The 27,164-nt window shown below is 32.7% G+C and overlaps 1 protein-coding gene across 4 annotated transcripts in view; it reads right to left on the minus strand.

Moving 5' to 3' along the window:
• PCDH9 (protocadherin 9) overlaps positions 1-27,164 on the minus strand; it is a gene marked incomplete at both ends in the record, with an annotated part of 868,640 nt that overhangs the window by 301,047 nt on the left and 540,429 nt on the right. For 2 of the 4 annotated variants that reach the window (XM_084235629.1, XM_084235628.1), the window contains one exon: positions 19,331-19,406. In XM_084235629.1, the coding sequence (XP_084091755.1) occupies positions 19,331-19,406 (76 nt within the window). Of the gene's footprint in view, positions 1-19,330; positions 19,533-27,164 lie in introns of all 4 variants that reach the window. The other 2 variants (XM_084235627.1, XM_084235626.1) reach the window with 1 other exon arrangement.

The following is a 27,164-nucleotide window of genomic DNA, read 5'->3' on the forward strand; positions in this document are numbered from 1 at the left end:
AGCTGTATGTGTGGACATTTATTTTTATCAATTCATTGCAATAATGGGATAAGTACTTTTTTTCAGCTTCTCTATTCTTTTTGCTATCTAAATGTAAAAAAAGAAGTATCTATGTGTTCAGGGAAAGTCTTATGAATAACTGATACTATTTTAAAATTAACATCACTCTCTTATTTTGTATGATTCTAATGAGTGTTGTTGATCAATACTCTTTAGAGTGAACTATTCTACCTTACCAAAAATTGTTAGTCCAATATATAGAAATAAATTTTTTAAAAAGCATTAATGAGGTTTACTTTCCCTAATTATAAATGAACATAGTGTTTATATATACAATTAAAGTTAATAGAAAGGTAGAATAAATAATTCTGTTATATCCATTCAATGAAAACCATATTTTAACAATGTTTTTATGTATATTTTATGCATATTCTCCCAACATTGTCTCTGTTAGTTGGGCAACAACTGCATCACTTTCCATAATATCTCTTCTGTCTTAATTCTTGCTTTTAAATAGGGCTGCAAAGTTCTAGCTAGATGAGGTAGTAAGATATTGATTAAATTGTGGCATTTAGTAGGTTTCTGGGTATTAGGAGAAAGTGAGACACCTGAATCCTTGCAATCTAAAGTATATTACAACAAACTATTTTCTCTGAAATGCTTTATATTAACACAATAAAGTTAATGACTAGAATATTTATGGCTGATCAAATATATCTTTCATCCAAATTTACTGCACTATCACAACTATATGAAGTTTTCAATGAATTGGATTTGTTTACAGATTCTTTTGTATTATTTTCATAATATTGGTCAAATAATTGATCAAAGTAATGATTATGACAAAACTGACCAAGATATGCTCAGGACAGACTCATTGTGTTTATGAAGAAGCTGAATTTTGATAGTGATGAACGTCAGCATGTAATATATATATATATATATATATATATATATATATATAACCCGTTGTGATATACCAAGGGGTCCTTGTATTCTTGTGATATGTTAAGATGTTGAATAAAATATTGAAAATTAAAGTTCTAAATGAAAGGACAAAAAAGAAAAGGACAAATGAGGAAAAATCCAAAAGACCATGCATGACTTTTACAAGCAGTTTTACAAATATTGAACTGCAGACGTAATAATAGAGCCTCATCTATATTTAAAAGTTATTGTCTACTTGGCGCCTGCTCTGTCCTGTTCAGCCTTCAGCTAAACAGTAAATGAAGTGTCCACATGAGACTATTCAGCAGAACTGGCACTCTGATTATTTATTTAACAGTTTTATTTATTTATCAGTTTTTGCCAGATGACTAAACATGTTTTCCATACATTATCTTAATAGACTTGATGATGCAAGGACATTATTCTATAATGTCATGTGTGACTCTAATGACTGCAGCTTTCTTTCTTTTGTTATTCGCAGTGTTAGACAGAAGTATTCATTTATCATGTGCTAGGGCCATTTTTTCTTCCAGTAGCAATATTGACTGAGCATATTTTTTCATGCACAATTCACTATTCTGGATAACAGGGGTGTCCACCTCCTTGAGGGTCTGTCAAGATTTGCAGCATCTAAAATGGAATTTGGGGAAGTGAAATGGAAATCAAAGAGCTGCCATCAGCATTCACATGACTCTTTATGCTGCAGGCAGCCTTTTCATCTATTCATGGTCCTTGGGATTAGAGTTTGCTAAGAAACAAGGTTCACATACTCACTTATTTTTTCCCACACACAAGATCCGTATTAGGAGGACAGGCAGTAAAATCAAATGGCTGGCTTATTGCCCTTGGTAGAGGGTCGCTCCAACATTTTTGAGCTTCTATCAATGGTTAAACATATGCATTTCTGTCTTAAATATATGTTGATTGCCCACTATGAGTATGAATGCAGACAGCACACTCATAGTTATTTTATCAACATCTATTTAATGCCTCCTGTGTGGTAGGCATTGCTCTAAGGACTGGACTGACCACTGAACAAAACTCATGGGGCTTCCATTCTATTCTAATAGAAGAGGCTCATAAGTACTTTGAGTAGCAACAAGTGCTTGGCAAAATTTACTGGAGGGATTAGTACTGAAGGGAAGTCTGCTTGATATTTAGGAAAGTAGGATGAATTAGTAGGTCATCTTTCTGCTCCCATTGTAATGGTGATCTAGAACTGTATGTAACTATCATCAATAGAATTAATAATAGCAAGATATAATCAATATACTCCGCCAGGTGTAATGTTGCCAGATAAGCATAAATATAACTTTAGTATAAGTTTGTCTCAAATCATTCATGATACATATAACAAATATTCATTGTTTATCTGAAATTCAAATTTGATAGAGTATACAGTGTAGTTATTTACTAAAACAGGCAAACCTAACACTTTGTGGCTTTTTTCCTTTAGGTTTATCAGCTTGGACTAAGTAGCAATATTTATTTTTTGAATATAGTTTAAAAGTTAATATTAAAATCAGCTAAATACTACTTAACCAAAAGGTACTTAACCAAAAAGGAAATCAATCTTTGTATTAATCTCTTATAGCCTGCAACATTTATATCAAATTTTTTTAAATAGCAAAATCATGGTGGTTCTGCTCTGCTTTATTATATGACACAGAAATTCCTTTAGTTAATGATTAATCTGAGATTACATATCCTATTAATAATGAAGTTCCAAATTGACTTTTTTTTAAGATTTATTTATTTATTTATACAAGCACTGGGTACAGTCAGAAGCGCGGGAGGGTGGGAGAATTCACCAGAGCCAGAGCGGGGAGCAGAGCAGGCAGAAAGACCGAAGTACACTGCTGAGGGGAGCAGCCGGCGGCAGAAGAGGTCTGTGCACGGCCATGTGGGACCCTCGCCAGGTGGCCGGGGATCAAACCGGCTTCGCAACCCAGGGCTAAACCAGTGTGCCACCAGGGAGGCCCTCAAATTGACTGGTTTTTCATGGCTCTGTGAAAATGCTAAATAACCCTATTGAAAAACTATTGGTTAAATATAAAAACACTAAGATTAAAAATTAAACAAACATTAGTTAAGGAATATCTTGAGAAGGCAGTTAATTTAGTAGAAAACTAAAATCAAGTGCCTATCATTCACCTATTAACATTGTGACCTTGAGGCAAACATTAGGTTTTTTTTTGTTTTGTTTTGTTTTGTTTTGTTTTTAATGTGGGAAAAGTTTGTAGTGGGGATGGAATGGTGTAAGTCAGAAAATTAATCTATCACTGGTTTAGCACATTCTCAATAAATGGTAAATGTTATTAAAGTCTGAACTGCATTATACATTGTTTAGATTCTTCATTAAACAAGTGGCAGTAATCACAATTCAAGGAGGTAAAAATATTTGCAGGGCTCCTAAAAATTGAACTACTCAGAGGAAAGGTAAAAATAAATTTCCCTCTGGCAGGAAAATACAGAATTTCACACAGATTATTTCTAATTTGACTGTTATTATCATTAATTATATGACATGAAGACAATGACTCAACATCATATATATTATAGGGCTGTATCCATATAATAAAAAAACCAGTCTCAAAATTTACTTGATTGAATTGACTATAGGCATATAAGTTTAAAATATAAACTTCTCCTTAATGAAATACTATGCAATATGTTGGCCATTGTGAGGTAGTGATTTTTCAAATAAGTATATACTTGAGCCATAATAAACATTTCCCAGTAAAGGAATTGGTCCTTTGTGTGACTACTTAATAATTTATTATTATGTGACTATAAATTTACATTATGATCTTTTTTTCATAGAAAACATGGATAAATTATCATCTAAGTAAACAAAAGCAAATGAAATTTAGAACACTTTAAAATACTAACTTTAAACATCCTTTTGAAGTAAGTGGCAAATGTTTCAGTGAAAGAATAAATCAATCAGTGGAATGTGAGAAGAACAACAATCTGGGTCACAGGATATTTCATCATAAAGTATGTTTTGTGTGCCATATTTGTCCTTTTTTAAAAAAATATTTATTTATGCATACAAGCTGGGGTACAGGCCAGAGGTGCAGGGGGTGAGAGGATTCACCAGAGACAAAGTGGGGAACAGAACAGGCAGACTGACCAAAGTACACTGCTGAAGGGAGCAGCGGGAGAGACAGGAGAGGTCTGCCTCGATGTGTATGAATCTCCCTGGACAGTTGGGGATAGAATTCGTGCCATAAAGGCTGTGGATTGCTTCAGAGTGCAGTGCTTAACCCCTTGCACCACCAGGGATGCCCCATATTTGTCCTTTAGAACACAAGGTAGATAAGTTGGTGGATGGATGGATGGATGGATATGTACAGATAGACAAAAGTTGATAAAAATATTTCAGTAAAGTTCTGTTAGGTTTCAGTGATAATTGAATTTAAATGAGTTTATATAGCATTACTGCTTTTAAGATTAAACTTTCAAGTTATTGTGTAATTTCCATACACAAGAGTAAGTCACCCTTATGGCCTGGAGAAAACATTTTAAAGTCTAAATGTTCAAGGAAACCATAACTGATTTCTTTTTTCTTTTTTTAAAGATTTATTTATTTATGCATAGAAGAATTGGGTGCAGGCCAGGGATACAGGCGGTGAGAGGATTCACCAGAGATAGAGGTGGGGAGCAGAACAGGCAGATCTACTGAAATACACTGCTGAGGGGAACAGTGGGCAAGATAGGAGAATTCTGCTTTGCCATGTTGGTCCCCTCCCTGGCTGGGGATTGAACTCGTGCTGCAATGGCTGTGGCTAGCTGCATAGTGCTGAGACTTAAACTTTTGCAATATCAGGGAGGCCTCCATAACTGATTTCTTAATAATTACAAAGTTTCATTTATATATGATCTCATACATTTCTATTTTTTTTTTTTTAAGATTTATTTTTCTTACACAAGAGCCAGGATACAAGCCAGAGGTGAGGGAGGGTAAGAGGGTTCATCAGAGACAGAGCGGGGGGCAGAACAGGCAGATGGCAGAAATACACTGCTGAGGGGAGCAGTGGGAGCAACAGGAGAGGTCTGCAGCACCATGTGGGATTCTCGCCGCCTGGCTGGGATTGAACTCGCACTGTCAAGGCTGCTTACAGTTTCACAGCACGGCACTCAACCCACAGCGCCACCGGGGAGGTCCATGATCTCATATATTTCTTATGAATAAACATTGGAGGAGAAAAAAAACTCAAAATTTAGTGTTTAAAAAGTACCTTCATTTTGCTTTACAGATTGTATAAGGTTATTGTTAACATTTCATCCCAGCTGATTGGAATAAGAGGACCAGTTATATCATTCACTCAAATCTCCAATTCCCCAAACTAATAGTGCTGGAAAAGAGGCAAAGGGAATAGACAGAATTTGAATCTCACCCAAAAGGCTAATAGAAGATAGTTCTGTCAAACTCCTCCAAGCAGGGGATACCCTCAACAATTCTCAGACCCAGAATCAAACCGAGGGATCCTTAGGCATGCTGCTCAAATTGACTTCCACATCACCACAGAAGAAGATAGTAGTAACAGTTCCTAACATAATTAGGAAATTCACTTAAAACGTTTTGGTTCAAAATCTGCACCTTGAACTGCGAGACAAGAAAAATCACATCTGCCAATAGGGAAAACAGAAAGAGGATGATCTCTAGGCTATGGCCTTGAATTGTAGCAAAGTGATTAGCTAAAGAACAGCTCCAGGTGGCCTTTATTTCTGCCTTTTCATTTCATAGAAACCCCAGCTTGTTGTCTACCAAATGAAATCTCTCACTGTGTGTCAGTAATGCTGCTACTACTTGATGAACTGTGCAGGGTGATCACACTGTAACTAAGGTCAAGAAGGAAGGTGACATTTAGCCAGAGAGGGAGGAAATACGCAATCTGGGTGCTTATGCAATTCAGTGAAAATGAGAAATTCAATGCCACACATCAGGCTTTCTAACAATGAATCAGGAACATTTACCTGCAGTTCATTTGTTACCAAATAAACAACTCAGAGATGTAAGAAAAACAGAAACACACACTCCAAATGAAATTGACAATTTCATTTCCGTATCAACAGCATTTTGACTGTATTATAAAGTTATTTACTAAAAATATAATTTTTAACTTAAAATATTATATATCATAAAAGTGGATGTTTTATTTTATTGTTATCCCTTCATTGCATTTTTTTTTTATTTCACTACAGGTTACTATTACTATAACTCAAGTATCTATTAGTATAATATAAATCAATAATTTGTGAAATTTTAACATGTGAAAATAAACATAACAGAAGACAGTGATTAGTTTATAGTTTAAAAATATAAAGCATAAATACTTTATACTTCTGGCAGATAATTTTGAATTGCTGAGAATTTTTTTTAATTATTCATTCAAATATTCATCTAAATTATCATAATTATTCTTAGTGCATTTCCCTTGATTTTATATTTAAAATAACTGAAATAATTCTTTTCAAAAACAAAAAAATAAATAAAATATTGTCTGAACAAAATATGTGCCCTATGTCCTTAAAAATACTGGGACATCACTCATGAAACTATCCCACGGATTTTTCTTCTTTTATTACTTAAACTGTCTCTTCAGTTTATGAACTTCCATTTGATTAAAAACATCATATTAGAAGAACTAGGTGTGAAGACCATCACACTTTTCAGCTCTTTTTATCTACTAGATTATTCAGGACTCTGCTTATACTACTTAAGATTTCACAACACAACCAAAAAGCACAGGGCCAGTGTCAATCTCAATTTGTCTATTTCGGACGCACATTTTCCCAGGACCCTGCAGACTGTAAAATACTTCCTACTCCATATGTTTTTTGAACAACAAATGAACTAAAGCATCTAAAAGCTTTCTGCTTGTGCTAGCATCACACAAAATTGGTAAACTATAAACCAATTTTCCTTTCCTTTTTCTCATGTTGCTTGTCATTTATATCAAGACTTTACTGTATTGTGTATTCTGACTCAAAATGCCTGAACTTCCCATTTCAAATCATAATCTTCTATAGCACAACTGTTTTGATGTAGGAGAGATTACTGAGGAGTTACTGCTGTATATTTTATGGCTATTTCTTTAGCAGCTTAAAGCAGAACTCAACATTCTCTTCTGAATGAAGAACCCTCCTTGACTTCATTTAATAATTACTCCTCTAATAATAATAATAAAAAAAAAGGCCTTGGGAAGATATTCCAGTGAGGTACAATTCTTCCTAAGAGAGTATAATACCTTCCTAAATAAACCTGGACTTATTTTGTGGAGAAACACCACTTTTGCTCAAAAGCTCTATTTGGAGGCATTTGAGGAACAAGTGTTTTTTGTTTTTCAAGAGAATGTTAAAAAGATAGAGTGAGATAGCTGGCTATGTTACTTACTTTCAGAAGAAAAGTAACATATGTCTTTGTTTTCTAGATATGGTTCCACAATTGTCATACTGTACATAGCCTAAGCAGCATTATAAAAAACAAAATATATTTGCTTCCTTGACTGAATAAATTTATTTTTTAATTCTAGGGATATTTTTAAAGCTCATGCAAATTTTCTTATTTTATTCCTAATTGAAAAGGTTGTCTATTTGATTATAAACAATGTTAAAATACCTGTTCTTAGAAAAACCCAAAAATATTAACAAAAACATTAATCAAACCCGTGCCTGGACTTTAGGAAGTTCATAGTTTAATTCTTTCTTTCCAATAAGCATTTAACTTGAAATTGTAATTATGTTATTTTTAACTACACTGTTATTTGCAGAGATTAACAGGCAAATTTGTCGAAAGCACTGTATGTTCCCTGTTTGCAAATCTGACTCTTAGTTAGGTCATTTTAATTACAAAGAAATAAAGCTTTCTAGCCAATTAAAGCAGGGGTAAATATGCAAAGGTCCACAATTCAAGCAAAGATTAGGATATTTATTATATCCTTATGAACACTTGTTAATTAGTATTAATATGAATATTCCCCTGGTTCTTACTAATTACACCCACTTGATACCTTGGTTTGTCCCATAAAATTACCAGATAACTTCCATGGTACTATTGAAAAGTCCTTGTAGACTAAATGCATATAACATTTCAAACAACTGGTGTTGGGGCAAGTAATTTTTTTAAAAAACAAAATGTGACTATGCAAGTAAAGTGTAAAGCTAAGATATTGTGATAATTCAAGACACAGTAAAAAATCAATAACTATATTTCTCTGACTACTCAGTGAAAAATCAAAATTTGGGGAAAGATAGGCCTCATATTTCATTCATTTTATATTAGATAGGAGGACAGAATAGAAGCCAAAGAGACTGCTTAGTTAACTGTTTAGTTTGACTTTAATTTTTGCCATAATAGCTAGAAAAATTAAAGGTTTACTATGAAACTTAAAATTATTCTATGCGAGTTATAGGTGTTAATCCATTGCAGGTGGCAAAATGAATCTATGACATAAATAGAGCCACGCTCACCCTGTGTTACTGATGAGGTTGTTGAGGAAAAGGAACCTGTTTCTTGTTGGCAGTGCTAACCCACAACACTAGTGAGGTTAAATAATCATTGCTCTGAGTTTTAGTTATAATTAAATGCCTAGCATAGGTAGATTTCCTTATAATACTTGAATTATATTGTTTAATTCATTTAATGTTATTTTATAAAAACTAAATCTTCAGAATTGCCAGCTTTATTTAAAAAATGAAGTACAGAATGAACAACTAAATTTGAAAATTAGAAACAATGAATACATTTTTAGTCTAAGTATATTCTAAAAATTGCAAGTTATATTGCGATATTGCATTTTGGGGACAACTTTGAATAAAAAAAATCATTGTTTATATGAATTTCAAATTTAATTTAACTGACTTTGAAGTTAAGAGCTGGACAGCCATTTGTCAGTCACACTAATCTGAGTAATTGTCAATCCACTGACAGAAGTGTGCTTAAAAATAGCATTAAGTTAAATTTAAGAAATATTGGACAAAAATCCATAGATTCTTCAAAAATTCTACTTGCTTTAAAACACCAGTTTCATTTATTCTTATACATTAAGATAACATGTATTCATTTGATTTTTTGGGTATATATTCTTCAAGATTGGAAATATACTTACATTTATTATTGTTAGATTATGTTGATGCTAAAATATCTTCAATTACATGCCTCTAAGAATTACTAAATCAGTAAGTTTCTGATTTTTAAGTATGACTATTTTCAGGCTTAATCTGACTATTCTATTTATCAGTCACACATTATTTTAACACAGATGTACAGATAATACATTTATTTCTTTTCTAAGCAGACCACAAATCCAGGGTTAAATAGTGCAATTTCTCTTTAAGATCCTTACAAGAATGAATTACATGATAACATGTAGCAAATAAAGTGATTCCATGCAGTCCAGTGAAAGCTGATATTACCCTTACTTTACACTAGGAGGCATAACATTCCTGTAGATTTTTCTACTAAGATCCTAAACATACTATTTGTGACCCCTTTAAATAAACTCAAATGCAGGAAAAGAATGCCAATATTTTTTAAATATGTACAATAAATACATATTCAAAGCTAGTTCTTTTTGGGAATTAAAGTCATAATTGAAATTAATGAGATTTAAAACTTTCAGAACAGAAAGTTGTTTTCATTCACGCTTTAATGACATTATATTAACATTTTATATGAAATCATCCCATTGTACCTATTTTTAAATATAATAATAAGACAATAGTGTGATATTGTGAATGCTTACAATAACAAATATTTTAAAGTCAGGGACAAAATTATTTTAATGTAAAACAATGCAAATTCTTGAACATATGCTTACTATGTAAGTTTTACTAATCTTAGAAAACTGTAATGTCTTGGAAACACTCATCAGATATGACAAATATAAAAAAGTCACATAGTAAGAACTTAAAATACAAGATTTTCAGAATTTCAAGCCTATGCATTTTAAGAATATTTTCTTGTTATGTATAACAACAATTTTACATTTCAAAATTCATCAAGGTAATTTTTAAAACTTAATTGGGAAATTTTCCTAGATAATTAATAAAAAAGTTTTGTGTTTTCTATATTTTTTAATACCTAATGATAATACTAACAATCAAAAATATAATACCTATAAACCAAGCCAGTGTTATGTGCCAATAATCCTGTGGCCCCAAAGTCATTAAGTTAGGTCATAGGTTATTCTGACACTACAGCTTGAGTTTTTAATGACAATTCCAAATATTTCTTCCAAAGCACTATGTACAGGATTCAAATATCCCAGAAGCTTTCAGATATCTTATTGTTTTCACTTAATTTTTGTTATCTGCTCTTCTTCCACTTTGCTCTTACCTTTGGCAGTCCTAAATGCTAACATTTGACATAATTTATTTCTCAGGTTCTTGTTTCTCCTAATAATTTTCACATTTATTCCCAGAATTCACTTGCCTACTTAATTATCAACTTCTAAATTTTAATATATAATCATATTTCTAGTTCCTAGAAAACCTGGTCCAGCCATTCAAACTTGAGAAATAAAAAAAAAAAGTTGTTAATCTTTAGTCTAAGTTTTCCTCTTTTAATCTCCAATTTATTTAATTTCCTAATTTTCTAATATACCTCACAAATTAAAATTTTGGAAATACCCTCAAGTTTAATTTCCCTTATCTGTTATACCCTATCAGAATTTATCCTATCCTCCCCATCATCAAAATTTGGTCCCGATCTATCTCATCTATTTTCACATATTTGAATAGTTTCATTCTAGCCATTTATTGATTGCCTAGAATGTTTCAGGCACTGTGCTAGGTAATTATTCATATAAAATAACTAATCTGTATAACAATATTATCATACATATTGACTGTCCCATTTTGGAGACTAGGAACCTGAGACCAGTGCTGAAACTAAGCAAACATGCATGTGTTCCAAAGATACTGAACAATTCCCTCCTTCCTAATTGGTGATAACCTCGCACAGCATTAAGAATCCTGTATTTCTTGTGCATGTGTGTACGGGCTCACACACATTTTAATTACTTAAACAATGCCTATTCATCTAAAGTCACTTGCATAAAGTGTCACTCTAGAATTGCTAGTGATTCCTTATTCAAGACATTCCTATTTTATGCAAAATACATAAAACAATTTCAGTAACTTCACAGATTCCCCAAAATGTTATCATAAGTCTTTTGAACTAACAAAGTTCTATTAAGAACAGTATAATGACTGTGAGGGGTTTTGTGTCATTGTTTGTGCTATTGTTTTTGAATTTCAGGGAGCCTTGGTTTTAATGCCTGTCTTTAGGACCTGTAAAATATCTGGCACTTAGTAGCTTCTACAGGAATGTTTACAGAATAAATAAATAAATGAGTAAGTCACAAAAAAGCCAAATGAATAAAGGATCTTCTACAAACACTCTTGAATTCTAAGATCTATCAGGATGACTGTTATATAGATTGATTCAGACATACACGAGGATGGCCATTTCCACCTTTTGGTGTTCATGCTTATGATACACCCTTCATGATTATGTTGACAATTATGATACACCCTTCACCTTGGGTGCCGACAGAACCTGTGGCATGTTTCTAGTTAACATAATATGGCAAAGTGATAGAATGTCATTTCTGTGATTATGTCAAGTTATCTAAGAATGAATCTTGCTACAATCTAATGCTCAAAATTGTCTCTCTAGCTCACATTCAAGAAGCAAACACTCATACTGGGAGACACACAAAGAGAAGTTCTGAAGGGTCACTAGAGGTTGAGAGCAGAGTCCTGCTAACAGTTAACAAGATGCAAGGCCTCTCAGTCCAGAAGTACATAAGAATTCTGCTAACCCTGTAAAAAATAAACTCTTCCACAGGCTAGCTTACAGATGAGAATGCAGCGTGGATGACAGCTTAATTGCAGACTTTGGAGTCCCTGAGGAGAGGACTCAGTCATTCTTACGCTCCCGATTTAAAGAAACCATGAGATTATAAATGTGTTTTGTTAAAGGCAGTAGTTTTGTGGTAATTCATTATGCAGTAATGCAACACTACTAGAAGATAGATAGATGATAGATAGATGATAGATAGATAGATAGATAGATAGATAGATAGATAGATAGGTAGATAGATGATAGATTCATGATTGACGGATAGATAGATATTGGTCTATATTCTAATACTATTAATCAAAAACATGTACTCTGATTATCAGGTTGACATAGTTAATAGATAAGCTTTGCATTTAGATTTGAAAAACTATATATCAGAGGAAAATTTTATAACTTATAAGATAAAAAACTAATTAAATTTTCTTTATTTATTACTCAGTTTTGGAACAATTATTCCCATAATATCAAATCACAGAAGGACTGATTTATTTTTCTCTATATCTTTCTCTAAGGAATTTGAGATTCATTAACTCAGGGGTCACTTTTGTAGGATCACCCTGAATTGAATACAAAAATCCTCAGGGAAATGAACACAAGTTACAGTATGAACCATCTGAACAATTTTCTTTGAATGTGCATAATGAACTTAACACCTGATAACTACAAAAATTATAAACACAGTTCACAAAAACATTTAATTCAAAGCTGTGGCAATATAAATCAAATCCATGTTTAATTTTCAAAGCCTATTATGGGCAGTAATTTTTTTTCTTGCAGTTACTTAGAATTGGAATTTGATAGGGTAATTATATCTGTCTCAGTTTTTTGGAGTATTTTTATTACTTATTTATTTTTCTTCCTAAAATAACAGTCTATCTCTCCTGCTCAAATATTTTAAATTCTTAAAGTTTCTTAACATCTACCTCCTGTATATCAGATCTCACAGAAATAACATTTCATGTAATTTTTAGTTGGTACAAAATTATTAAAAATGAATTATTTATTGTTTCTGTCAGAAGCATTCAATGTATGATACCTAATTAGAAATACAATTTTAATTTTGAACACATAATTAAGTTGTGGTAAATATAGGCAGTTATCAAGAAATCAGCTCTTCTTCAATGAAATTGAAATCTCTACTTCAATGTAGAGACAACCACAGTTAATATGATGCACTATTTTACAGTGTTTGTTCTTTTTTTATGTTGACTGGATAGTTTTAATTTGTATAATCACATTTTCATATGTTTGTGATATAGGGACATATTTATTCAGTCAACAAACATGCACTGCTGTCCTACTATATGCCAGATACTATTACTCATGAAGAATAGAAGGGTGAACAAATAATAGTCTTTACAGATTTATGGGAGAGATAATTGCTAATCAAACAGTCATACAAATTTTCTTTGAGGAAAATATTATGGTAAAGAAAAAATATTCCAGTAAAAAGAGCACTGAATTAAGAGTCAGTATAAGTTTTATACATAACTTATAAACTTTGTAACTTCAGGCAAATCACTTCTATTTTTATACCTCTATAAAATAATGTTATACTAGATGATCTGCGGCTCTACAAAGGTCTAAATTTTCATTATTCCAATCTCAAAATTCCCTGTGGAAATAGGTGCTTTCAAAGATGTTCATTTTACTTGCAGATTGTTCAATAAACCTTCATTCCTAATATTTAATTTTCAATTTTCCATTCAAAAAAGTAAAGTTAAGGCCCCGGTATTTAAAATTCAATGTCAATAATAATTGCACTGTATTATATACTGACTTAAAAACATTCATCAAAGGTGGTTCTCTGAATAACAAAAGCATAGTCCTGTACTCAAGCACTTCTGAGTTCATATTCCAGCTCATCTACTTGTCAACTAATTTTATAAACAATGTATGAAAACATTCACTATCATTTCTGACTCACAAATAGACCTCAATAAATATTACCCATAAATATGATCAGATACCAAAACTATTCTTAGTGAGAAGTTCACCACTGCTTCATAAAACCTGCAGATAGAGTCAGAGGCATATGACAGACAGGGCTTTCCTAAAGTAAATATAATCTGCAATTTTGCACATGACTAAACAGTAGAAAATCCTTTAAAATGACATTTATAAGAAATACAGATATGAAAATAACTCTATTCATGATTCTCAGTGGGACAAGATTATGACTTCATTCTGAAATAGTGGTAATAAGTGGTTCCAGATCTTATCAGATAATAATTGTTTTTGTTTACTTTTAACTTAGTGAAATTCTTTCATCAGTCTAGTTATATTTGTTAAAATTAATAATCTTCAACTGAAAATCCCCTTACTATGTTCTTAGAATTAATGGTTTTACTGAATTTTACAAGAAGTATATGATCATGTTAATGAGCTAACTTTTAAGGAAACATGATTTATTTTGCTCTTTGAGAATGGGATAATTCTTTGTGCAGAAAGGATGACAAACCTCAGTGTGAGGAAGACTGCCTGTGTATGCATAATTTGTGGGGCACTTGTCTAAGTGTTCTAATACTGAAGACAGTGCTATATGACACATGTACACACAGGTACACATATCTAGGACTCAGAAACACATCTATTTGTTACCAGCAGGATACTTGTCGTTCCCTGGACATATCACACAAACTGAATAGCACTGAGATTCATGATAAATGGTTTAACTGCTGAATTCTAAGGGGCGATTTGAAAGAATTTATTTTATTCAAAAAGTCTTTAATGAACACAATTATTAATTTATTTTCTAATCTTACAAATACATATACTTACTGAAGAGATCTGCTTAGTAGCAATTTCACCATTTGCAATGTATCTTTAATGTATCAAATATTCTGTCCATGTAAAAACATCTAGTTAATAACTTTGTAAACTAAATTATATCTTTGGATCAAAATGATTAATAGGAAATGAAATAAATTATATCTTTTATATATTGAGTCTAAGTATTACATGAGTTTCCCACTATACACATAAAATTAACTTTGTTTTTGGGAAATTTGAAACATTAAAATATTAAAATAGTAAAATAATCCTTCAAAGAGATATCATCCAACCACAACTAGTAACATTTCTTTGGTTAATTTATTCCACCACCATCACCATCACTGCCATCATGATTTTATTATTTTTATTATTTATTATTACATGTATTGAAATATTATTAAAACAAATTCCAGATATCATTTTATCTCTCCTACAAATTCCACATAATCTATCATTACTAATAAGGTCTTTCTTTTAAGAAAACTATAATTTCATCATTATTATTAGAAAATAAATAATTCAATATCATTCCCATATTCACTATTTATTTATCACAAATACTTATACACTTATGACACCTATGAAAGAAAATTATTGGTCACCTTTGGAGGTTCTAGGGCACAAATTCATTATGTGAATTGATACACTAATCAAGTGTACCTTGCCTTTCCTATGAGATTGCCTTTCAGGATAATCACTAATTAATGTAAAGTTCTTCACCACATGTCTTTTTAAAAACTGTTTTGTAAAAAAAGGAATAATTACTATTATCCATCATTTTTATATCCATCCACTATACAATTTAATAGCATTGTGTTAGCAATACAACAAACACAAAATATCATCTTCACAATTATTTGTGAAAATACTTTTGAAATATTAACTTGTTTTTAATCCTTTGTATAGGTATCCTTTTCTCTACCAGACCCTTTTAAAGCACATATTAATCATATATTCATTGCATAGAAGATGAAACAGTATGAAAACTGCAAAGTAATATTATTTTGAAAATTTCTAAGTTCACCATGGATTTTTCCCCCACTGCTACTGAGATTAAAAATAATAATGATTAAGGAGGAATGCCTCTAGGGGCACATAGCAAATAAAACAGTGGGACTAACTTAATCCCAGATATTAAAATCCTTACCCATTTGAGTAAGGAGAGGTGAAAAATAGAATGGACTAGAGGGGGACCTTCTACTTGGAGCTTGTTGGGCAGAATTCAAAGTAACTTAAGAAGGTTAGGTTGAAAGAGTCCTTAGACAGGATTTCCTAGCAGAATTCAGATAGCCAGGAAGAACCAGAGAGTAAAGAGTTGCACCAGGATTCCAGAGAGTGTCTTGTACATGTGTCCATTCAGGTTAACACCACCAACAGCAAGATTCCTGAAGGGGCCAAGAGGACTGGAATGAAGCAGGATCATTTGAGACCCACGTGGAAGAAATGAAATCAACATCTCAGTGATTATTAAACTAGATAGATAATCTCAATTTTTTTTTGTCATGATATAAACCCTCTTCAATTGAGGAAAAAAAAAAAAAGAAGTGAAGTTTATTGCCACAGTGAAATGTGTTTAAAAATAAAGAAAAGAAATAATGAAATTTAAATTGCCAGCATATCTACATTATTGACATGAGACATACCTGGTACAATAGATACAGACAACTCTAGCTTATACATATATATTATTTTTAAAACCCACCTTTTATAATTTAAAGCTTTACTTAATTTACCTATATTAATTGATGTAAAGATTTTTATCCTTTCCTTATTTTTTCAAAGTTCAAATTTAATATCATATAAAATTTATGACATCAACAACCAAAAAGTATAAAATTAGAAAGAAAGAAGAATATTGTAGATCAATATCATTGTGTGTAGATGTGTGATTTTTTTTTTTTGTTTTCATTTTTTGGTATGTATTTAGAACCATGAATAAAAGTTACCAAAAAATACTGACACATTGCCATTTGTACTAATTTATTGATAAAATAAAATAATGAAAAAAGTTACTATGAATCAGTGCAGATTTTTAATGAATTTCTATTAGGAAGCATTATATTTGAAAAAAAAAATAGGACTGCGGTGCAATACTTAGAAACTCTGCAAATAATACTGGCATCCACAATTTATGTAGATATAGCAATATTTCTATAAAGTCATGGCTCTTCAAGAATTAACCATATAGCAGAAAGAAGCGCCTTTGATGAAAAAGGAAATAGTCTATGTCTAAATAGCATGATTATTACTATTGAAGATTATTGCTTCAACTGTTTTGTTTCTCGTCTTAAAAAATTCTTCAAATTATAAGATCATGACTGAAGAATTTTAAGATAATATAGCATTATCCTACCCTAATATGAATTAACATTTAGTTATAAATATTTTAATATTTCTAGGCTATTTTAATTATTTCTGCTCTAGACATTTATAAAGAAAGCTAAAATTTTATGTCCTATTAAATGCCCTAAGAACTAGTTAACTGCAGGAGCCCATTTCTACCTCTTCTTTCTTCCCAATGATGTGATCTCTACCAAGGAGCACTGCTACAGTTTAAAGAGATTTTATTGCCCATTGAGTGAAGTTACCATATTGAGCTGAATGTTAGAATGGGCAAGGGTGTGTCATCCCCTGGGTCTCTTTTCCCAGGTAACTAGATTGGTAAAAACTCTGGAGGCTTATTGTAACAGGCTTGGAAACAATACATTTTTCCACTTTAGAATCTCTTCTGTCTTCTCCCAATTGGCAGCTTGCCCTGTGCTATTACCCAGGTCTAAGAAGTAATTGTGTTAATTCTGTACATAATGAATAGAGTTCCAGCCCAGGGCAGTTCAAGTTAACCATACTCTGTATAGTTATTTTTTGCTTTTACTTGTTTAAAAATTATTTTGGTGAACTGTATAAACAAGCCCAAAAGAAATTTGGGTCAGTATGTTTAAAATGGAGTCTTTTTGTCTTGGATGGTTTTATTTGAGGCCCAAAGACAGACGAGCCAACTGTTGTCATATGTGAAACAGGTGGTGAAGAACCAGTTAAGAAATCATTTGCCCAATGACAGTAAGCAATGTTTTGAAATTGGAGAGGTGGGTGCTGGAGATTATAAAATCAGTTCAGAATGAATTGTTAGGAGTTCTGTCTACCTCAAGCATTTCTTAACTGTAGGAATGTTTGATTCAATGGAATCATCTAGATTCAATGGCGCTTAGCCTGCTTAAAACAACAACAACAACAACAAAAAAAAAAACGTAATGAGAAGAGTTGGCTGCTCACCCAACTGCTGGGTGATAAGTTTGCCATTTGAAGTGTGGCCAGCCATTCTAAATATATGAAGTCAAAAGATGAATTTAGGTTTTCATTATGAGACCAAAATAGAAGACCAGAACATCGAAAAGCAGAGTTGGTATGAAGTTTCCAAAAAGATTGTCTGGAGTAGGGAGAAACCTCCGAGACAGAAGATGAACTGTGACTCCACATGCATATAATTCAATGAGAAGAAAACCACGTCTCAGAGAAATCTGCAGAGGCACAGCTTGGAGGACAGGTTGCATATATAGAAGATCACCATCACCACCTGGAAATAGTCACTTTAAAATCCTCTAAGTCAAGCAACAACAATATTGGATTACCACAGCAAGACTAGTTTAGAAAGCCCTCACACGTTTTTCACCTCTTTAGGTATTACTGCATCAACTAAAGATATTCAGAGGCACTTTCATGTCTATAGTAGTAGAAGAGGAATAGCCAGAAAATTAGAAAAAAGTCTCCCTACTCCCACTTCTTACTACAGGCAACCAGTTTTATACAAGTTCAGATGAATTGGAAAAAAATATCTAACTTGAGTAACATAAAACTCTACTCATTGCTTTAGATTGGACATAATAACTACTGAATCAAGCTTCAAAAAATTTTAATAACAGTGAACCAGTCCATTAACTTTTAAAACAAACTTTACTTTTAGTAAAATTATGACCAAAAATATCTGAATACTTTCCAAATTTCCTACAAAGATCAGGAAGAAATATCTTCCCTAGTCATTCTTTAAAATGGCAGTGATTTCTGAGGTGAAATTCTTTGAGTACAAAGATTTGCTAATTGCATCCCTCTTATTTTATTTAATTGATGTATTAATTAAAAACATGTCATTCAAAGGTGAAAAAGATGAAAAATATAAACTCCATTCAGTATGACCCCTATTCACACTTGTCTTAATCATTATTTTCTTTTATCTGTTTTCATTGGAAAATATCTTTCCACAGGGCAATTTCACTCACACACACACACACACACACACACACATCTTCCTGATTTTCAAAATAGAATGTACATATGATATATAGTATGCATATTTATAGTATTTATATATATTTCTCTTTTTCTTCATCCACCTTATTCTATTTGACTGCACATGATCGATTCGGAATGCTAAAATATCTTCACATTTTAACATCTTTGATATTAGGATGTCTCGTTTGCAACAGATGTCTTCTTGTGATTTTATTTGCAGTATGTTTTTCTTTTTGAATGGTTCATAAATTAAGATGCATCATTCAATTTAATAGCCAATATACCAAGCACATCAGACTTGATATATTTCAAATAATGCAACAACAATAATGCAAAGAAAAATGCAACTGGATGCCCATTTCCTTTTCACCAGAATGACAGTTTAAAACTCAAGCAAAACACAGAAAATCAGAACTCCAAGTCATCAAAATTGTGAAAGGGACTCACCAGAGTTGGGGTCAGAGTTGCCATCTGCTTCAGTCCTCTTGTCCGGAGAGGCCTGGTCATAGAATTCGTCCTGTGGCTGAACCAGAGGAAGAGGGTGTGAGATCAGGGTTCCACTACCCACCGGCTCGTGGTCTCCTAGACCACTGTCACTGCAGCTTTCCTGGGAACCGTCGGGGAGGTGAAACGTAACGCGGCGCTGCGACTACAAAGAAGACCACAGGACACACTGATTAACACTCCTTCCCAATAAAACAGATGCAGCGGAACTCAAAATCAAAACATGTTTCAACAAACAATACAAGATAAAGGCAAAATAAGTAAAGCTTGGGACAAAGCTAGGAACAAACATTTATTATTTGCTATTTGCTCTGTAATGCCTAATTCTCAAAATTTCAGAAAGCATTTCAATCTGGTATAATTCAAGAATGAAAAACAAATGTTAAATTATTGAAAGATGTCACAAGGCAGCAAAAGGAATATCTACAATAGTTGACCAAATTATAGAAAAAGTAAATAAGCAGAAATGTGCAAATGTTTGTTGTGAATACACACATAGATAAGATAATGCAACATTCTATTTCTTTTGAAGATCATTCATTGTGTTTATTAGATGGCTGTAAGGTAATTTTTGCAATGAAGTCATTTTTGACCACTGACCTAGATATTGCTATGTCATCGCTTATAGAAAATTCCAATTGAAATATTTTTAGAATATTACTTTGGCATGTATTTCCATAATGCCATTATCAGAAGTGTCCTAAAATATGTGTATGGGTACTCAATAAATTCCAATTAAAAAATTGTACATTTCAGCATGTATAACTGGTGGGTTCTCTTGGAAAATATTCTTTTAGCTGATGTAATCCATGAGATATGGTGATATTTATAGCTATGTTGGGTGGAGATTTATGTCTCATGTAATTATACAAGAGTAGTAAATTTGTGCTATATGTCTTACAGCATCCAATTTTGATTCTGCTTTAATAGACAAAAGACCTTTCAATATCATGTCTCATGTGACCACTTTTATTCACATTTAAAATTATGAATATATAAATGATATGCTACATAATATATACGTATGTAATATCCACTACAACCATTTTAGAATTCCTAGTGTATGGCAATTCCTAAGGCAATTAATAGATTGTTTCTATTTAAAAGAAAAATAAATGAATTTAGAGGTAAAATGCTAGGAATTGATATACTACTACTCTATAAATGTGTTTTATAGACTGACAATAGAACATAGTCTATTTCCTGTGAGTCACTGGTTCAAATCCAGCTCAGAGTCATAAAGGAGAAGAGCTGATATCACTTTATTGCTGTTCAATGACCTGTGTGAAATGATTTGATAGTTCAGTACATTTTTAATGAACTGATACCGACATCACATAAACTATAATCATAAATGGTACTAATTGAGTCCATTGTAGCACATTTCACCTTCATGCATAACTATCTCAGTATCATCATTCCCTTCTTGATAGTATTTGAAATGTGCCTAAATGAGAGCTACAAACTATACAAGTCAAACTCGAATATTATATTTGAAATTATTTCTTTTTGCTTAGGGAAGGCTATACAACTATTTTTAATTATTATATTGTTACATCTTTCATTGAATGTAACCTAAGGAAAACAACAGTCATATAGTATTTTGTGTTTCTTTTTCAAAATGACTTTAATTCATCAGTATCTTTTTGTGATAATGACCACACTGAAGACAGTGACTTGGCTGCCAGTATACACATGACTATTAAACATAGCTTTTAAAGAGACTGGCCCATTGAAAAGTCAATAGATTTATATTATGCCTGGAGGAATAGCTCTTAGTTATAGCCCAGGTAAGTAAAAAGAGAAGTCAAAGCAACAGAAAAGGACAAAAGAACAAGGATATACAATCTTTATAAAATATTTTAGAAGCTTCATAAGTCATTCAAAAGATTGTTTATTAAGCAGAAAAACAAGTAAAAAAAGTTTGCATCTGTGATAGTCTTCTAATAATAACAATTAATGTTGCTTCAATAATACTATTTTTTTTCTCAAAAGATGTGTTCAAATCCACACACTGGTCATATCTGAAACCAGCAAGTTTTACAGAATAGTGATTACAATGAGTATTTACTGAGCATCTATCATATTTCAGTTACTATAATTACACTAAGAATAGAAAGTAAAACTTTTAAAAAATTCAGAAACAACATACTATTTTCACACTTACTTATACTAAACTATGGTATTTCCTGAACACTAAAACATTAAATAAGAAAAAAAATAAAGATCTAGAGAAATTTATTTGCAAGGAAATGCTTTAAATTAGAGTGATGTAATGTTTAAACTACTGTGACTCGTGGAAATATTTCCTAATTGATCTGATTTAAAAATATTTAAGTTTTAATTGCAAAATTGTGAATAATATATCTAAGGGGAGATGGGATAGTGAAACATATGAACTGAGAATTGGAACATAGACATTTAGGGTATGAAGAAATTCATCAGACAGCTCAATATTTAATTTATCATAAAGATTGATGCAGGCAGAAGAGTGTCTGATATATCAAGGAAGATGTAAGGAGAGGATCTGATTAAAGTAAAATGTAGAAGAATGAGGAATTATCATGCTGTAGGTGTCATTAAGGGCTCGGAAGTACTTGTGCAGATTTTGTGCATGAGCACCTGGAAAGAAGCCAGAAATAGACCACTTGGCTGAGGGCCTTTGCTTTGCAGAAACTGGTCCAGAGTAAAGTGTTTCATTTCTCTGAACAAGTTCCTGGCATTGTGAAAGGAAAAAAACAGTGCCTTGACCAGAGGAGAGTTATAAGACCGAAAACAGATAACATAAGAAATGCTCTTGGTTTATAATACTTGATACATAATAGGTACTCAATAAAAGTTACAAATCTTCAAATTTATAGTTACATATTGTCTTTGAACTTCTGTGTCTATCAACCTTTATGTAGTTTTATTTTTTAAAATATTTATTTATTTATGCATACAAGAACAGGGGTATATGCCAGGGATGCAGGCGGTGAAAGAATTCACCAGAGACAGAGTCGGGAGCAGAACAGGTGGATCTACTGAAATACACTGCTGAGGGGAGCAAGGGGTAAGACAAGAGAAGTCTGCTGTGCCATGTGGGTAGCTCCCTGGCTGGGGATCAAAGTCCTACTGCAATGGTTGGTGATAGTTTGATAGTGCTGAGAATATAACCCCTAGCAACCAGTGAGGCTCTATTTATGTAGTTTTAAATACATGATTCTTTCACTCTCCCTCCCTCCCAAAAAAAAAGTACTGAAGTTTCTGAAGGGAGAGGCCAGAATTTGGGGACATATCTCCCAATGGTGTCTATAGATCATGTTGCCTGCAGTCTCCTCTGAGTGGAAGCTGTTCTTGGTTGAGGGTGAGGTATGAATACTATCTAGAATAAATGATTTTTCCTGAAAGAAAATGAGCTCCCCCCCCCCTTTAAGAAACTGTATTTTTTTTCATATATTTGAAGAGAGAAAATTTTTGAAGGGGAGACATTTTTACTCACTACCTCTGGGAATTTTGCTTTTATGTTATCATCAAGGATATGTTCAATCTGAGTGAACAAAGAAGTACAACCTTGCCTGACTAAAATGGGATGACCCATGTTATCATGAGATTACTTGATAATTTCCAGAGCCTGGGCATTTATATTTTGCTTTCCCAAATCTACTTCTTATCCAATTTCTTTTATCCCATGGGAAACATTATTTTTATCATTGGATATGTCTGATTAATGGTATGGATGCCATGTTTGCTTATATGACTTATCACTAGCAAGTTAGTTCCTGGATTCCCTGAAAAAGAATAAGATAGGAACAAGTAACTACTAAGACTGCTTCTTGGGACTCCCCTGGTGACGCAGCAGTTGAGCGCTGGGCTGCAAAGCTGTCTGCAACTTCTGAAGTGCCGGTTTGATCCCTGGCCACCAGCGAGGGTCCCACATGGCACACAGACCTCTCCTGATGCGCCCGCTGCTCCCCTCAGCAGTGTACTGCGGTCCTTCTGCCTGTTCTGTTCCCCACTCTGGCTCTGGTGAATTCTCTCCCACTCCTGTGCTTCTGACTGTACCCTGTGCTTGTATAAATAAATAAATAAATAAATAAATAAATAAATAAATAAATAAATAAATAAATAAACAAAATAAATAAATAAATAAATCTTTAAAAAAAAAAAAGTCTGCTTCTTGTTCTTTATCTCAGGACTTCAAATAGGAAATCCAACCAGCAAAGTTTTAATCAGAGACATTGTAGTAGACACAAGCCTAAAGAGCTATGCATGTGAATGGAGGAAAATCCAGGATCCTGCAAGGCAGTATGGGTCACACTGTCTTGGTTTGAGGAACATCACTGTATACATTTACTATATGATTTTCCTTCACATTGATAGAAAAGAAATAGAGGGAAAATTCAAGAAGCTCAAGGAAGATATCCACACTTATTTGAGCATGATTCTTTCAGAGTTCCTAAAGTTATGAATCACCTATAAAATCCAAATTGTTGCTTGAGTGCATTTCTTGTGTTTTTCCTACTGGTGGAGAATATTCATTCTCAGTCAAGACTACACACCAGTCCCATTGACTTAGAAGAATCCCCATGTGCAAATATTTGGCCATAAGTTTTTTTTTTTGTCTTTACAATAATAAAAAGGTAGATATAAGTGAAATGATTAGTTAATAAATTATGATTGGTTAATAAATAATTTAATAGCATGATTCAATAATATACAATATTTATGGTTGTATTAATATTTATTGGTGTGGAGAATATTGACAGTTAATCCACAACAAAAGGAGCCAAGAGTATACAATGGAGAGAGGAATGTCTCTTCAAAAAATGGTTTTGGGAAACCTGCATAGCCACATTCAGAAAAATGAAACTAGGCTACTCTCTCACACCATACACAAAAATTCACTCAAAATGGATTAAAAACATGGATATAAGACTGGAAGCCATAAAGCACATTGAAGAAAACATAGGCACAGTACTCCACAACACTGGATTCAGGCAGTCTTTGAGGACTCAACTCTAAAGATAAGGAAAACAAAAACAAAAATAAGTAAATGGGACTACATTAAGCTAAAAAGCTCTGTACAGTGAAAGAAACTATAAGTAAAACAAAAATACACCATAGTAAATAAGAAAGCTATATGCAAATCATACACTTGACTATGGGCTAATATCCAAAATCCACAAAGAATTCATACAATTCAACACAAAAATAAAGAAACAAGTGAATTAAAAAATAAAGAGCTAAATGGACATTTCTCCAAAGAAGAGATACAAATAACCAACACACACCTGAAAACACATTCAGCATCACTGGTCATCGGGGAAATGGAAATAAAAAACCAAAACAGCAGAAGCTGATGAAAGTGTGGAGAAAAAGGGACGCTCATGTACTGTTAGGGAGAATGTATGGGTCATCCTCTATGGGACATATAGTTTTGAAGTTACTCAAAATATTCCATGGGGACTATACCCGTGATGATAAAGCATATATTATATACAAATGAAGAATGATGTAAAAATATATGAAATAATAAAAAATATATTAAAAATAAGTATACTATATGATTTAGCAATTCCACTTCTAGGTATCTGTTCGAAGAATAGAGAATCACTAATTCGAAGGGATAGATGCACTGCTAGGTTTATTGTAATACTATTGACAATAGTTAAGTTATGGAAACTATCAGGTTCTTAAGCAATTCAGGATAATAGAGGGAAAACAGACTGGAGTTTGGAAAAAAAGGTAGGAGGGAGCCCAATGGATTAAACTAAAGGACTATGGTTGTTTTTATGGTGGTGGTGTTGTAACAGACATCTGATTAAGTATCAACTTATTCCTCCAAATCATGCAGAGTATTGTAAACCAATGTCCTCCTAATAAAGAAATTAATAATAAAAAAATCAGCAACAGACTCAACATTTTTACAGCGTATATACAGAGTATATACAGAGTATATAGTCAACCAATATGTGAAAACGATGGTCATAATCGTTAGTCATGAGTTAGTGCAAACCAAAACACATTGAGATATGACTTTTCATCCACTAGAGTGGTTATGATAAAAAGGGGGAAAAAGAAGAACTGATGGCAAGGCAGCAAAGAAATTGGAAATCTTAAGCATTTTATTTTATGCATTTTCTATTAAAAATAGTTTGGTGGTTTCTTAAAGAAGTTTAACATAGAATTGTCATATGATCCACAAACTCTACACTTTGTTCTCATATTGTATGACTCCATTTGTATTAAATATCCAGAGCAGGTAAATTCATGGAGGCAGGGAAAAATCTCATTGCAGGAGATTGGAGCAAGGGAGACATTTGGAGTGAATGTTTAAGGGTATGGAGTTTCCTTTTTTGAGTGAAGGATTTCTTTTGGAATGAAATAAATGTGGTTGTTCCCAACAAAAGGAAAAAGAATTTCATTAAGCTACTCCCAAACAGTTCTAAGGATATTTTGACCTGTAGTTATAATTTGATTGCCTTACAATTCTTGCAAACTATGCAGACTTGGGCAAGGTCAGATTGAAAAATGGGAGACCTTCACTCCCCAGCAATAAAGCTGGGGAGAAAAATCAAAGGAAGGGGAATGCATTCTGAGTTTATGACAGTCAGCCTGCAGATCTGCCATCCACTGAATAAAATGTATTGCCAATTTGTGAAAATAAATAAAACTGATAGAAGAGTAACTGAGATAGAGTAGGCTATTCATGAGTTAAATACAAATGTTTTTGGTAAATATGCATATACTGGAACATTTTTTTATATAACCCCCACCCATACATTTTCAAATCAAAAAATCTCAATCCTGTGGACAATTGTTGTCACTACCTTAATCTGTTACTCTAAGCACTGAATGAATTTATATCCTTAACAATCAGGGGTTTGATTTTTCTTCACCAAATTTATTGAAAACATTTCAGTTTTAAGATTTATCATTTGTTACTTTGGGGCAAGATTTAAATGAAAAATGGTTGAGTGCCTGCAAGACAACACTACTGTGACTTGCACAATAGGATGACATTTATGCCACCTAGCCTATGTATTGCATACTTTTGTGTATTATTAATTTAATAGTAACAAATGCCTGGTTTTTATAAATCTGACATTTTTATCCTTTGTTTGTTTAGCTTTAATTTCTATGAACAATTAAAAAATTAAATAATAATAAAATCTAATCACTAGCACTATGCATTAAAACCCTTCCAGTCTTGTTCCAACCCCCATTATCTTCCCACTGGTGACCTCTGTTCTGTTGTCCAAATCTAGTTTAATTTTTTTTTAAGATTTATTTATTCATGCATACAAGAACCAGGTACAGGCCAGATGTGTGAGTGGGTGAGGTGAGAGGATTTACCAGAGACAGAGTGGGGAACAGAACAGGCAGATAGACTGAAATACACAGCCGGGGAGAGCCGTGGGCGAGACAGGAGAGGTCACCCTTGCTATGTGGGTGTCTCCCTGGCTGGCCGGGATTGAACCCCATTGCAGAGGCTGCAGACAGTGTCACAGTGCTGCGCTCAATGGCCTGCACCACCAGGGAGGCCCTGATATTTTTTAAAACTATTCCTTTTCTTTGTTTTCTTATATGCCACAAATAGATAAGGTCATCCAATATTTGACTTTCTCCTTCTGACTTATTTCATTTAGGTTAAATTCTTTCCATTTTACTGAACATGTCCAAATTCCATCTTATGTCCTCTTTATCCACTCATCTATTAGTGGGAATTTAGTTTTGTTTTTTTTTTCCCCTCAGATTTTAGCTGCTGTAAACAATGCTGCAACAAATGTAGTGG

The sequence above is a fragment of the Talpa europaea genome (genome assembly GCF_964194135.1).
Source record: "Talpa europaea genome assembly, chromosome: 6".
Taxonomy (NCBI): Eukaryota; Metazoa; Chordata; class Mammalia; order Eulipotyphla; family Talpidae; genus Talpa; species Talpa europaea.